This window comes from Thunnus thynnus, chromosome 7 (assembly GCF_963924715.1).
Source record: "Thunnus thynnus chromosome 7, fThuThy2.1, whole genome shotgun sequence".
Lineage (NCBI taxonomy): Eukaryota > Metazoa > Chordata > Actinopteri > Scombriformes > Scombridae > Thunnus > Thunnus thynnus.
The window spans coordinates 33,124,126-33,139,596 of record NC_089523.1 but is presented as its reverse complement, the minus strand read 5'-3'; the positions used below and the strand labels follow the sequence as shown (position 1 = coordinate 33,139,596).

The 15,471-nt window shown below is 42.6% G+C and overlaps 1 protein-coding gene across 9 annotated transcripts in view; it reads left to right on the top strand.

The window, feature by feature from the left end:
• The window catches only part of plekhg2 (pleckstrin homology domain containing, family G (with RhoGef domain) member 2), a 126,159-nt gene extending 114,921 nt beyond the window's left edge, over positions 1-11,238 (top strand). For all 9 annotated transcript variants that reach the window (XM_067595578.1, XM_067595577.1, XM_067595576.1 and 6 more), the window contains 4 exons: positions 207-2,286; positions 2,503-2,980; positions 3,828-4,694; positions 7,111-11,238. In XM_067595578.1, the coding sequence (XP_067451679.1) occupies positions 207-2,286; positions 2,503-2,980; positions 3,828-4,694; positions 7,111-9,766 (6,081 nt within the window). In that variant the 3' untranslated portion in view covers positions 9,767-11,238. The remainder of the gene's footprint in view (positions 1-206; positions 2,287-2,502; positions 2,981-3,827; positions 4,695-7,110) is intronic.
• Positions 11,239-15,471: the final 4,233 nt, after the last annotated feature.

Here is a 15,471-nt window from a genome sequence, read left to right as displayed (position 1 = left end):
GGGCAGTAGACCACAGTAATCCTTCAAATAAGAGTTCCATTTATTCTATTCATTCTGCAACTCTTTGTTCTGGAGCATCCTTTAAGTCATGTCACTATTTTCATGACTCCAAGATGCATCTTCATAGATATATGAAGCACCAGATAAAATAGTTAATTGTGGAGTGAATCTTTTTTTTAAAAATGTTTTCTTACTTTTCTTTTAAGGAGCAGCACGAGGATACCCAGCCTCCATCTAACCAGACCAACTTCACCTGCCCACTGCCCCCAGTCGCCTGTCCCTCCAGCCCAGAACAAAGAACCACAGTGCAACAGGAGCAGGATAAAGTAGAGACAGGGGTCATCAGCACCCTCCGAAGCCAGACTGGTGGCTCTGAGGAGGAAAATGGACTTGAAAATGAGACAACTACAGATGAAGTCCATGAAATTCTAGATGCAACAAGTCAAGTGGAAAAGGGAGTGGGGGCAGATGGAGAGACACAAAAAGTAGAGGTGGAAAGAAAGAAACAAGTGAAGAAAGCAAAGGATGAAGGAGAGGGAGAGAGCACCCACCCCACTCCAACACCTCTCTCTTCCCCTATTCCTACATCAGACCTTCAGTCCTCCATCTTGGCAGAGGAGGAGAGAGAGGCAAGTTGTCACTTAGTCAGCGAGGAGGCAAACACAGAGGCCACCACTTACTCCCCAAATCCAGATCACCGTCATCATCCCATCCAGAGCCGCCAGCAACCCAAAAGAGGCTCCCACCTCACCAAGCGTGACAAGAATATCATCGAAAAAATCAGGAGTTACTACAAGGCAGCAGCTGAGGCTGAGGAGGACGAAGAGGATGCAGAGGAAGATGGACAGGAAGGAGTGACATCAAGAAGGAGAAACAGTTTCTCACAAATCCCCTCTGGCTTGGTGAAGGAGTCTGTGTCACGCTTTGATATAAGTGGACACCAGGGGGAGCCAGAGAATGGGAAACAAAAGTGTGAAACAACTGAAATAACTGATGGAGAGGTTGATCAAGAGGTAGTTTCCCCCACTGGTTCCGCCTCTTCCCAACCTCCACTCTCAGCAGATGCAGAGAAAGATGGGCAGGCAGATAAACCAATCAGCTCCCTGGATTTTGAGGCAGAGGGAGAAAGTGGACCAGACAAGTCATCAACATCCTCTCTGATGCAGGACAACACAAACCAAATGGGACTGAATTTACAGTCAAACCCAATCAAGCCTGTTGGAGAAGAGACAGGGATTCAGGGCACAAATGGGAAAGGCTGCAAAGACCGATCGGAAGAAGGAGTGGAGGATGTACAGGAGGTGAAAACAAGTGTTGTGACTACTGGGGAGAAAGGTGGAAATTCACTGCAAGGAGATGGACTATGTATCACCAAACAGAGTAAGTGCAGAGATGAAACAACAACAAATGCTTTAGAGCAAGCTGTTATGAACAGGCATGGATCTAACCAAGCAGCCCCAGCAGAACCAAAGACAAGCCGCAAAGAACCCTCATCACCTCTGCCAAATACAGAGCGATGTGACAAAACTGAGACCAAAACTCAGTCCGATTGGACAAAAAGCAAACAAAGAGACCTTGTCAAGACCAGTGGGAACCTTGATGATCTTCCCAGTCAGATAAAAGTAGGCCGATGGTCCCGCCACTCCAAGATTGTCACTGCCAACCGGGCCTTGTTTGAGGGCATGGGATCAGATGTAGCAGGTATAGGGTTCTTTGAGGCCAGCCCTGTGGTGGACCCCGCGCTGATGGAGAACTCAGAGCGTATTCTGAGCAAGGTCCAAACATTGGCCCGGATGTATAGTGCCAAAGCCAGCACCATGAAGGTCCCACTGCATCAGAAACGGATCAGCTCTGTAAGGAACCAGTCCTGGGGCTCAGCTAGACTGTCTGGACTTTCAGCACAGACTAAAAGCCAGACACAGATTGAATCTCAGGCCCAAACTAAACACCGACAGCAAACACAAAAGGAAACCAACAGACAGCCGAAATACGACATCCAAAGTCATGCATATGCAAACTCATGTCATGGTCCAACTCATGCTGAGGCAAAACACCAATCAGATACCCGAACAGAGACCAAGTATGGAACCCAAACTCACTCCGAGACCAAAGTTCAGAGTCAAACCAGGCAGCAGTTACAGACCCAAACCAAAAGCCAGATGTGGAGTCATTACCAAAGCCAAACCCAGACCAAGGCTTACAGACAGTACCAGACCCAAACCATGAACCAGGAGGACCACAGGATTCAGGAGGAGAGGACTAACACAGCAGAGAGCCTGATGAATGGTAGGTTGGCCTTTCTAAAACTTTTTCTAAGATTCATTGACTTGGGGTTTCCTGGAGATTTAGTTAGACCAAAACCAAAGTGCTGAACCAACAGACTGATCCACATTGTTGCTACTCAGCTCACAATTTTAAATGATATAGACCAATATCTCTGTTTGTGTCATTATGATCAGTTATAATCCATTACTGAGGTATTTGTTCACGGTTTTCTTCTAGATTTTCAGGAGACAGCAATGGTCCCCAGTGATCCTCTGCTGTTTGGTCATGTGTTAGTCAAAGAGCAGCTGACCCCAGCCTGTCACCACCAGACAAATGGACTCGCCCTCTCCAGACCCAGGGACTTTGTCTCTGCCTTAACCAAAGAAAGAGACTCCAGCGTGGACTGTAGATCAGGTGACAACTCCCAGACTTTCACCACGCCTGAGGAAAATGCGTCCACTTCACTCAGATGTCGGTCATCCAGTCCAGCCCAGGACAAACGTTACATTATCTCCACAGACACATCCTTGACTTCTACAGCATCTAGGAATCACCTCAGTGCGCAACCTGAAGATCAGAGCTCCAGCCTGGGCTGCTCTGCCAGTGACAACCCCCTGATGTCCACCACGACCTTGGATCGTAGCGTCACAGAGTTCAGGGACTACTGCGAAGTCCTGAATCATGCAGATACTAAAGAGACAGAAAAAAGAGAGGGGTGAGTGGATAATATTTACAGAAATATTAGTAATTAATGGCCCCTTCTAAAGGGGCCATTAATTACTCTATGACTTCTTGACATCTGTTGACAACTGTAAACAATGCAACAACAACAGGACTGGGAATGCGTCATGCACTACACAACCCATTAAAGTGGTCTGTGATTAACATGAAATAAAAATATAACGGTAAATATTTATACTAGTAAACTCAAACAACCTAAAAACAAATTCAAATTCACTCAAACAAATTCTGTCCTATTTACATTTATGAAACGAAATGTCATTGTCTGTATATCTTTTTTCACCCCTTACAATGCAAGTCTTAATGTAGATTTTTAAAAATACAGTTTCATTAGAAAGATATAAAGGTTTAAAAAGAGGTATGCTTGGTAGCGATAGTGTGCTCAGTTGATATGTCTCTCAGGAAATAGCACACAGCAGTGGTCTTTGCCAATATTTTATCCTACCTCAGCTCTGCCAAGTTGTTAAAATTGACCCTCAAGACTTTTGACCCTCAAGTACGTGAGAAATATTTCAACAAGTCATTCAATCCATCATACAATCAGGAAATACTGATGTGTTTATGTCTTTTGGTGCAAAAATATAAAGAAAACAGGATTTAGTAGGTTTCCCATTCTCAGTTTGTATGGAACAAGAATCTAGTGGCTAGAGGAACTGCTGTTTAAGATACTGTCATAGAGACATTACATACAGTCATCATCTATTATTTTCCTTAATGTACATTACCATTTTGTGTTGACTGGCAGAGAGATTCTTACTTGTTGCGTCTCTGACTCTTGACTCATATCCTGACTGTATGATTCTCCTCCTCATTGTCTGCAGGTCAGAGATGAGTGGTGGACTTCGTGTTTACTCAGTCAGAGAAGACTCATCATCTGTCATTGCCCACGTGGCAAGCTCGGAGCCAACTCTCTCTGCTCATAGCATACCACAGTCAAACATTTCCAAAGATGGGGATGAGCTGAACAAACATAAGCAGGATATGCCAGCGGTACATTATGTACAAGACAAAAATTATACACAACATAATGAAAGTGGGAGTGTTCATGCAGGGCCTGAATCCCTAGTGTGCACAGGACCCAGGGGTGGAGAGGGAACTCCAGGAGAACTGGTACTGATGGTAGCATCTACACAGAACCAGGGGCCAAACCCAGGACTGACTGGAGAGGATGCCCAGAGAGAAGCTCTTCAACAGGGGGATGGAAGCCTCACCTCCCTGGGTACCTCTGAAGGCCCAGAGAAAGATGAGCCCCCGAGTGAGCAGATGATGTTAAATGAAACCAAGCATGATTTGAACGATTCTTCTTCACAAACCAGGATGTTTCCACAAGGTTCAACAGTGGTCTTTTCAGATGAGCCACCTAACTACGGATCCTCAGGCAAACTGGTTGTTCCATCAGCCCCAAATCAGCCTTTGCACATGATCTTTGACCCCTCAAAGGGTTCTAGTCATATAGTCACAGAAACCCCCGATGGTCACAAAGCAAGAGAAGGGGCAGCACCACGTCCGTGGTCATCGGTTCAAAGTCCAGAATCAAATCCTGCTGAACCACGCTCTCCGTTGGCACAGTCCATAGACTGTCTACCAACATTCACCAGCCAGAGGCCACCAGACATACCCACTACAACAGGCAAACGGGCTCCTTTTAACACCTGGAATATCAATAACACCACGCCATATGACTGCAGGTATGTCTTAAGTACATTAAACCATGTTTGTGAAAATAAAAAATGGTTTACTTTCACTATCCACAGCAGCTTTTTAACAGAGAATATAACTTAAGACCTTGGCTAACCACAGTAAATGAAACACGTTAAAAGAATGTAGTCTCTAGATTTTACAGATGTTTGGTGAAGAATTACATGCAATTGGGAAAAAAACTATTATATTACTATATTTGGATAGTCCAAAGTTAAACGCAACTGTCAAGGTACAGAAAATAGATGCTGAACAGAACAGATTTTTTTTAATCATTACAGCTGAGTGGTCCAAATCTTTGCGCTCTGTAGAAGATTTAATTAACATTTGCCCCCTTCATGTGCTTGGTAATTTTTCTTTTGATAAAGCAAAATACAAAATGTTAAATATAGAAACCAATGACTCTTTAATCAGACTTTGATTTATTTCACTGGCTTTAAGCATTAGCATTAACAGATGTTTTAAAACCCTAATGTATGCTAAAGTGTTTAGAACTTAGCTCCTCAAGATTCCTTGGGGCTCTTCTGACCATTTTCTTGATGCCAAATAGCAACAACGCAGTACAGAATGTCTCCACGGGTTGTTATTGATAGATCTGCTGACAAGCACATCACTGTCTTTTAATAACATTTGTTTCATGAACTCTTTGTACGTGTGTGGGATAAAGGAAGTTTAGACTGTTTTCCTTGCTAAAGAAAAATTAGCATGTATGAAACACAAACAACAGCACAAAAGCTGCGAGCAGCTGTGGTTGCTACTCTTATTGTATTTGGCCCCTTCAATGGAGCTCCCAACAAAAACTTTTGAGTTCCAATTTGACCAAGCCATTCATATTTTGCACATTTCTGTCTTTTATTTCTTTTCCTAATGTTAGATTTTAGTTTTGCCTAGCAGTTAACTACTCAAAAAATTCACTGACGAGGCTTCTACATAAGTCAGATATATCTCAAAATGCAAACTCAAGAAATCAGAGAGGCATGTAAAGTTATCAATGAATACACCTTTCTTAATTAACAACAGTTATAAATTCACTACAGGCGAAAACTGTTAAGATCTTCTTTAATGGTCACAATTTATTACCCATTCCCTTTTCTACGGTGCCCCTGAGAGCTCAATGCAGTGCAACTTAACAAAACACATGCAAAACATAACAAAACTGAGAACACAACTAACCTATTTTTTCTGTATTTGAAGCATGTTTTATTATGCTACATTTTTGTTATCAGAATGGTGAAAGTGTTTTGTCTATTTGAGTGTGTTTTCTTAAATTGTAGTGTGTCCAGGCCACTGTACTTTTACCTGCTGAGCCATTAGTTCAGCTTTAATAAAACATACCAAACAAACCTACTTTTTAATGTTAACAAAATTCTATTTTATGACTACTGAATATTAATTCCTCACTTATCTAAACTGTAAATGTCTCATACTTAGTAAATCTAAAGGTTAGAACAGCAAATTAACTGCAGATACATAAACATACATACCATTTGTTGCTCAAAATCCTACTTCTACTGACCACAGGAGGATAGTATGGTCACACCGTAATTTAAGATATTTATCTATAAATTAATAACTAAATCATTTTAAGTCACACAAACTTCAGGGTTAGACTACAATATTGTTTACCATCTCCAGATGAATAATTTCTGGCTTAAAGAATGATTACATTCTTAATTAGCATTGAATCAAACTTAGTTTAACAGAGAGAATATAATGAACTGTCTTAATCTCATCGACTCTGAAGAAGTGTAACGTTTTTACTTAATGTCCTTTTTAAAGAAGAGGTCCTTTGTTTTTTGTTTTTTAAATCCTCTTTTTGAATGAGTCCATGAAAGAATGTGTGAGTGCCTCTGGCGTGTCATAAATCCATGTCTCTTGACAGACTAAGATCTCTGTAGAGGTGGAGACCTCTGTTGTGATAACCTGTGATTTATCAGTGCTAACATATTGTATTGTTGAGCTGAAAGGCAAACTTTGCAAATCCTGGTGTTTTCTGCAAAGGTCTAAAACTCACCATTATTATCCTTTGGTGAGCTTCTGTCAGAGTTAAATTCAAGAGAAAGTAATTGATCTCCTGATATTTCTTATTTGAAAGGTTCCTGTAACACAAAGTCTTTTACACTCCAAAGAAAAGCTAACAAAGGGGACCAGTTTGGATCCCTACAGCAGATTATAGTAGAGATTAAGTGTAGAGAAGCATCAGCAGTTTTCATACTATAGCCCATTTATGAAATGACAATTGAATTTAGTCTAAGTTAGGTCTTGCCTGAGCTGTATATAGGTAAACCAACAACCAAAACAAAACCAACATCACCAAATCTACAGCTCATTAGACACAGGCAGTCAAAAAATGAATAGCAAGCTCATAACTGTCTCCTTTTTAAAAAATCTGTGCTTCTTTGTCAGTTCCAGGGAAGCAGACCAGCAGGGCTCAGGATCCCCCACCAGCGCACCCATCGCCAGCCCCCCCTCAGGCAGCCGCTCTTCTTTCCGACCGTCCTTGGAGACACCCGGCTTGGTGGAGAGATCTAACCAGGATGCAGACCCCACCACAGCCCCCTCAGCCTTCAGACCCAGCCTCAAACACAGCTCCCCTTCTCCCATCAGAGCTTTCTCCACCTCACCCTCCCTCCCACCTTCCTCCTCCTCCTCTGTTCGAGCGTCTCCTTGCCCCTCGCCGTTCAGGGTCGTTGCAGCACCTTCTCCCACCCCCTTATCTGCTGAAGGCTTCACCTCCCCGAACACTGTCCCCAGGGCTCTTCCCTGCTTCTCTCCTCCTCCCTCTTCTGGGAGGGGCTCCTCCATGAGAGCTCCTCCTGCCTCTTCTCCTACACCCTCCCCAGCGTTTGATTCCTCCTCCTCCTCTTCCTCTGGGAGGTCTTCATCCATGAAAGCAGGTCCTTCTTCCTCCCCTACACTGCCCTCTTCCCTCCGCTCTCCTCCATGTTCCTCCCCCACAGCATCTTCGTCTGCATTCAGCAGATCGTTAGCTGCCTCCTGTATCAGCCAGTCCATCAGTCAGAGTATGGCGAAAAAGAATGCTGCCCGACATCAAGCCCAACCCTCAAACACAGTAAACCAAAGCCCTTCCTCCACCCCTTCCTTACCGTCCTCTCATCTACGACGTCGCTCCCCTTCACCTAAACTCCCTCCTGGTCAGCAAGGCTCCAGCACACCTGCCTATGCCCAGTTAGGGTGCACTGTAGATGGGTACCAACATCCAAGGTGTCCACCATCCTTTCTCCGGTCCCCTTCTCCATCACCTGTGCAGTCGACTCCTCCCTCTCTTTCCCAACGCTCTCCTTCCCCATCTATGAGGCCTCCCCACGCTTCTTCCTCTTCCTCCTGTGCCTCATTCCTTCACTCCAAAACTGACTCATCACAAAACCCTAACAACAACAACAATAACAATGTTGGCTTATCTGGTTTCACCGCAGTGATCAGAAATGCAAGTAATGCCAGCATCTGCAGCATTAATGGTGCTGTCAGTAATGGGGGTTGGTCAGTCAGTCCACAGAAGGCGCCACTAGCTAATGGTAGTGCTAATGCTACTGTAGAACAACAAACCCATGATCCTCTCTGGTCGGGGTCACACAACCGTGTAGCTCGGCCTTTTTCTGCGTCTGAACCTAGCTCAAGAGTTCAGTCTCCATCTCCCTCCCCAAGCCCTGCCTCCTTTACTCGCCTCTGCTCCCCACCTCCTCAACATAATTACTCCTCTCCCATGGCAAACAAACCTCCCCACCCCAGGAGCACACGAGTAGGAGGCGTAAGTTCCCATAATCCACTTGGTCTCACTTTGGAGCTTCCAAGGGCCTCTTCAGCAAGTTCCTCATGTTCAAGCCCGCAGATCCTCTCCCCGCCTCCTATTGGCGTGTCAGTGAATGTTTGGACAAATAATGTTGCAGCACCTCAACCTAGAAACCCTCGATTCACCTCCTCCTCTCCCTCTCGCTCCTTTGCTTCCTCTTTAGGATCACCAACACTGGAGAATGCCTCCTTCCCCACTTCCTCTTCTTCTTCTGCCCCACTGCATAGTTCCAGAGCCTCCTCCCCATCTGCACCCTGGCCTCCAGTGGCCCAAACAATGTCACAAACCCTCCGTAGGTCTTTGTCCTCCAACCTCGCAGACAGAACCCCCAGCCCGGCCCGGAGCAACACTAGTGGACTGCGCCGCTCCTGGGCAGAGGGCAGCCGTAGATCCCTTGGTTTTAGTGGTAGTGGTCGAGGGTCCTTTGACCAGCATGAGTCCGGTCCGACCAGTCCAAGAAGTGGATGGTCCTCGTATGGCAGCTCACCATCCTGCCTCAGCCCCCGAGCTGGACTTCAGTCCCCCAACTCCCTTAGCAGGCTTACTCCAGGGAAAGGCACCCTTGGTGGGCAGCATTTCACCAGCGTGCCCTGGCCAGATGTACGGGAGCTTTCGAGCAAATATAATGGAACTGATAGCCTCGATACAAGTGCTACTTCCACCATCATTGCCTCTTCTCCTTCTCCTCTCTCCCCGCTCTCGCACACCCTCCTCTCCTCTCCGACTCCATCAGACAGCCAGGCAGAATGGGGAGACCCAGAGCTGGAGGAGGGTAGCTGTCGCAGTCAGCTGATTTGCGCCTACGTTGCCCGGCCCTCCCGTGAACAAAACCTTGCCTCTTCCTGCCTGGTCCTGTCCTCCTCAGGCATCACCTCCCCTCCACCTGCCCCCTACCAACAACCAAACTACCAAGTCAAACCCCAGCCTCAGGTCCAAATCGCCTCCACAACGCCTCCTGTACCTTCAGTCTCCTCCCCTTTGCCCTCAAGCTCATCCCCCCTACCCTTTGCCCTCTCCTCTCCTACCAAACTGGGGAACCAGAAGACCAGTTACGCCACCACAGTCAACCTCCAGATTGCTGGAAGTGGCCGGATAACCTCCTTCAGCACAGCCCAAGTTAGCCTGACCCAAACCCTCCAGGGTGGAGCTGGAGCTGGAGGATCAGGACAGGCGCAAATGGCGAGGAGAGTAAGCATCAACGGACTTTCACACCTTCCTTCCCCTCTTCCTCAGAACTGTAACAGGCTTTGAAAGACAGACAGGATTCTTTCTTTTGTGGCCTGAGGAGGTGATGCAACGAAAAAAAAGGCATTACTGTTTTTTTTTAGAGAAAACATCCACACGTGAGTTGGCCCCTCACCACAGAGACACAAAGTATTCCAAGTTGAAAAGCTTTCTCAAATAGCAAAGCGATGGATACTTTGGCTTGGGAATAAGTTCACACCCCGAGGGACATAATGAGTGAAGACATTCCCCTGAGCGTGATGGGATACGTTTGGGGTCACATGTAATGCAGACTACACATTGAATCTTAGTACCTGAGCATTAAACATTAGACTTTTCAAGGATGGAAAATCCACCTGCACATGGCTCTTCATATTTTTCAATCTGGGCTAATGACTTTGAATAGATGCTAATGGAATTTCTTTAAAGATCCCAATTTTGTAAAAAAGTAAAGGAATACGTTGCCACCAATGGTGATGAATCACGCAGCTGTCCTCTTGCTTGATGAACACCCAAAACCCCTGAATGTCCTCAGCAGGATGTGACAGTTTAAAGACAGTTTAACCAGTCTGAAGTCTGTTCATTGGACAGTTTGCTGCTTCTGAACAGACTCTTTTTTTGTAGATGTGATGACTTCTTGGATGGACTTTTAGATAATAATAGACAGTTAAATCAGTAACTTTAATGAGCTGGAGTACATCCATTTCTGCTAATCCTGCAAACACAGATATGTTGAAGGTCCAACCAGTGCTGTATGCAATCACAGTTACTTAATGTATTATTATTATTGCTTCTATTTTTATTTTTCTATATTCTGTTGAACAAACATCAATTTCTGGTTTTCTGACGCCATGTGTTTAAAGTTAACTGTGGTTATTAATAATCTATCTTTTTAACCATTTTTATTCTTTTTATTTTATTGTTTATTTATGAAGTTAGTCTTATTCTCTTTGGCACTTAATATCCTTAACGTTATGTTGATATTTTGCACAGTGTCCTCAGCTCTTGGGTGTAAGTGTGTGTGTGTGTGTGTGTGTGTGTGTGTGTGTGTGTGTGTTTGAAATGACGTGTCTGGCAAGTTCTCCTTTAACTTCAGACCAAGCGGATATCTGTGTATTGTGATGTTTGTTCTCATATTGATGTACTCATTTGGGTCATTGACTTTGCACTCTGTCCTGTTGTCGGTATCCTTCAGAAACCTTGTATCTTGAGCTTCACTGGGTTTTCAGAAACAGCCTCATGACCTCAGCATCAAGCCAAATACTGATCATCAGGAGTCAAAACAGACTCAAGTGTTCTGGTTACACACTGGTGACATATTGATTAATTCACGTATGAAAAGATCAATCTGGCAATTTTCTATATTTTTCTGTGGCTCACTGATGTGTTTTTAAAACGTTTTTGGACAACAACGGAGGTCTACAGCACAGAGGAATAAGATATATCAGGCTCTGGATGCACACACAATACTTGTTGGATTAGTTCATTTCTGGTTTGGATCCAAACATGAGCTTTATTGGCAAGAATAAAAATATAGAAAGTCATCAGGCAAATCCTATTACAGTTGATGATTGATGTTTAAGGTTCACTGTGTTTGGTTTTTCATCATTTCCAACCAAAAAAAACAGATTTAATGTCCCCAACCATTTAAAAGTTGTCTAACCTGTTGAAAGAAAACACTATTTACACAGTTTTCAGTTTCCACAAAAATAGAAAGAAAACACAAATGAATTGCTAGTGAAAATAGTATTTGAGCAAAGGACTTTTATGAATATGAATGCAGTAAAACTGAACGTGTGGAGGTCAGATATGAAAATCATTGAATGAGTTGTTTGGTTTCTGCAGGATGCTGGTGACAGACTGGAGAGAACTTCATGTTTTTGGGAGCTGGTGAAAAGGGAAATATTAACAGTCTTCATATTAAGTCTTCATGCAGGAACCCTGATAGAGTCAGTGAGATGTATGGAAAATAAAGTTGTGTGGTGCAAAACCAAAAACGCAGTGACTCGTGCATTTTATTACAGATACTGTGTCCACGTCAGTCTGTCGGTCGGGTCCAGACTCAAATATCTTGCATCATCATAAGGCAAAGCAAGTTCATTTGTACAGCACATTTCAACAACAAGGCAATTCAAAGTGCTTTACATAGAGCATAAAAGGCATCAAGACAGAATATAAAGGCAACACAGGTAAAAAGACATTTAAATACGATCAAAAAGTGTTAAATTTGGAAATAAAAAGAAGCTAAAAAGGGAATAAGACAGATAAAAGAGGAGAATAAAACTTACAGTGCAGTGTAAGATATCAACCCTCAAAATTGGTTTAATAAAAGGCGGCAAACAGAAAAGTCTTCAGCTGTGATTTAAAAGAACTGAGAGTTTTCTGGGAGTTTGTTCCAGATATGTGGAGCATTGAAACTGAACGCTGCTTCTCCATGTTTAGTTTTTAGTCTGGGGACAGAAAGCCAGACCTGATCCAGATGACCCGATAGGTCTGGATGTTTCATAACAGCAGATAAGAAATGTATTTTGGCTCTAAACCATTCAGTGCTCTGCAGTGCTTTTTTTTTTAAATCAATTATTTGACAGACAGGAAGTCAGTGTAAAGATCTGAGAACTGGAGTTATATGATCCACTTTCTTGGTCTTAGTTAGGACTCGAGCAGCAGCGTCTGAATCAGCTGCAGCTGTCTGATCGACCTGTGAAGACGGCGTTACAGTAGTCAAGTCTACTGAAGATAAATGCAGGACAAATTTTTCCAAATCCTGCTGAGACATAAGTCCTTTAATTCTTGATATATTCTTCAGGTGATAGTAGGCTGACTTTGTAATTGTAATATCTCTTAACTATTGAACGTATTGCTATGAAATTTGGTTCACCAGAGGATTAACTTTCATAACGTTGGTGATCCTCTGACTTTTCATCTTTTCAAAATTTTAATTTGTCGTCGTACTTGCAAAACAAATCCTCCCATCAGCCTCAGCTAAGTGCTAATTAGTAAAATAAAATTGAGTATGTTAACATGCTAAAGTTAGCATTTTGCTCAATAAGCACCACTGTGCCTTACTGTAAATTCTAATGTACTGTGCCTTTAAATATAAAGTACATTTACTCACAGTGTCTAACTAACTACATATTGATTGAACTCTGTATTGATGTGCACTGCAGCTACTTGACCTGGCACGATAAGAAATATTGTTTGTCATAAGTTGTAAACTTCATGCATGTTTCCTTGTGAATTGTGTTTCTTCCACCCATGACTCCACACACACTGCAGGCCAGATTACCCGCAGAAACACAAACCTCTTATCTCACTCACATTGTGTGACTCATGAATGAGAAACACCTGGATATTGTACTGGTGATATAAAAAAATAAACAACCTCACTTTGTAGGACGTTTGATAATAGAATATTCTGCACAACTTCCTGCTTCTGGCACAGAGAAAAGTCAATAAAACCTGACAGATAGACAAACAAACAGACAGACAGTTTGTAAAGTTTCTTTGTGTCATTAGAGCATATCTGTACATTTCTGCGGGCTTCATGTGTTTGATTGTGCTGAGAAGCTGCAGCAGAGTGAACTATTATACATATAACAGTGAGCTGCAGCTATTCGATACGTGCAACATGCACTCACAGTTTCAGTTTTGCTTGGCACTCCAAATATGAACTCTGACCCCCTTTTCATGTGCTTTTATTTCTTCTGCTGGCTGTTCTTCAGTCGCCTGCCTCGCTCAGCTCTCTCTCTCTCTCTGGGTAAGAACTTTACTCGTCTTTATTTGTTTATGGGGTTTGATGAGAAACAGAGTGCTGCTTTTGAAATTTGAGCTGCTGCATATTTGTACAAAAATTCACAGATTTACACTCAGAATTCATGCTGGTGAATAAAAGTGCGGTAACGCTTTAGATTACAGCCTGCAGCGTGCAGTGTAATTACTCCGCAGTTACGGTGTTATCTTTTGTATTAACGGTGTAGCAGTACGGTACGTACCAATACATATATGTAGGTACAGAGGAACAAGATGTGAAGTTATGGAATAAGGGGGTAACAATTTAGGAACTTACAAATAAGCCTACTGTAATTATTGTTTAACTACCAGGTACCTATTCTATTATTACAGAGTATGTACGATCTACTGAGCAATAATCTGGAAATCTAGGAAAAAATTTAGAGAGAATTAATACTGTAGTTATTATTTAACTACTATACCTGTTATGTTATTACAGGGAACAGTATGACCATAAAACTGAGTAAAAATCTGGACGTTTCAGGGAAGATGGAGTGATGACTTCTGCAGCACTTCATACATCTGATGTGATTTTATTTCAAAATGACCTTATTACCAACAAACTACATTGCTCCTCTTTCATTTTGGCGTACTTAAAATAACTACGTGGTACATCTGTGCGTTTACTTCGGAATAAAGGGTCCAGGGTCCGGCGTGTTGTCATGGATACTGTCGGCCTCTGAAGACTGTCTCAGCTGTCATTCATCTCACCAACAAACTTCATCACTTGACGCTTGTTTATGGCATCGTGGCTCCATCTGCCATCAGCGGACAGAATTCACCCACCAGAGATGTCACTCACTTGTGTGTAAACACATGTTGACAATTTTGAAGTCATTAAAATGTTGAAAGTCTTCTCCCTGGTATTTGTTTTCCTCCGGCATCACGGCTCCTCAATGAGCAAGTTTACCCTTTTTTCAGCTCTGTGCACGATCTCCTTTCATCCCAGGAAATAAATATATGGCTATAGCTAATATAAATATAGCTAAAGATAAAACATGAGCTATGAATCAGAACACACATAAATGGCTCATATACTCTTCTGATTGCAAACTGTGTAGTTAATTAAGTTCTTCCATTTTTTGCGGCAAGTAAAATTAAAACTGTGCTCACATTGTCCTCTGTAGTTACAGAGTAAATTATGTTTGTTACATGTAATTACAGGAAAATGACAGGATGTGAGGGCTGTAGTCTAAACCACTACAAGTGAGTCATACCTCATGTACTCCGTTATTATTTTAAGTAGGCCAAAATGAAAGAGGAGCAATGTATTTTGCCAGTTTGTTGGTAATAAGGTCATTTTGAAAAAAAAATCACGTCAGATTTATGAAGTGCTGCAGAAGTCATCACTCCATCTTCCCTGAAACGTCCAGATTTTTACTCAGTTTTATAGTCATACTGTACCCTGTAATAACATAACAGGTACCTAGTAGTTAAATAATAACTACAGTATTAATTCTCTCTAAATTCTTCTCAAATTTCCAGATTATTGCTCAGTAGATCGTACATACTCTGTAATAATAGAATAGGTACCTGGTAGTTAAACAATAATTACAGTAGGCTTATTTGTAAGTTCCTAAATTGTTACCCCCTTATTCCATAACTTCACATCTTGTTCCTCTGTACCTACATATATGTATTGGTACGTACCGTACTGCTACACCGTTAACACAAAAGATTACACTGTAACTGCGGAGTAATTACACTGCACGTTGCGGGCTGTAATCTAAAGCGTTACCCAAAAGTGCTTCACAACTCAAGCTTGAATGAGGACATTCTAAGAGGCTCATTATGGGGAAAAAAGCACAAAGAAAGGATGGATGAAACTTTGTGGAAATTTAAAAAAAAAATCCACAAGAAAAATCCACAGTTTCCAGTTATGTTGAGTGATGTGAAGTTTTTATGAAACTCCTGCTGGAAACAGGCCCAGACTGGCCTCAACA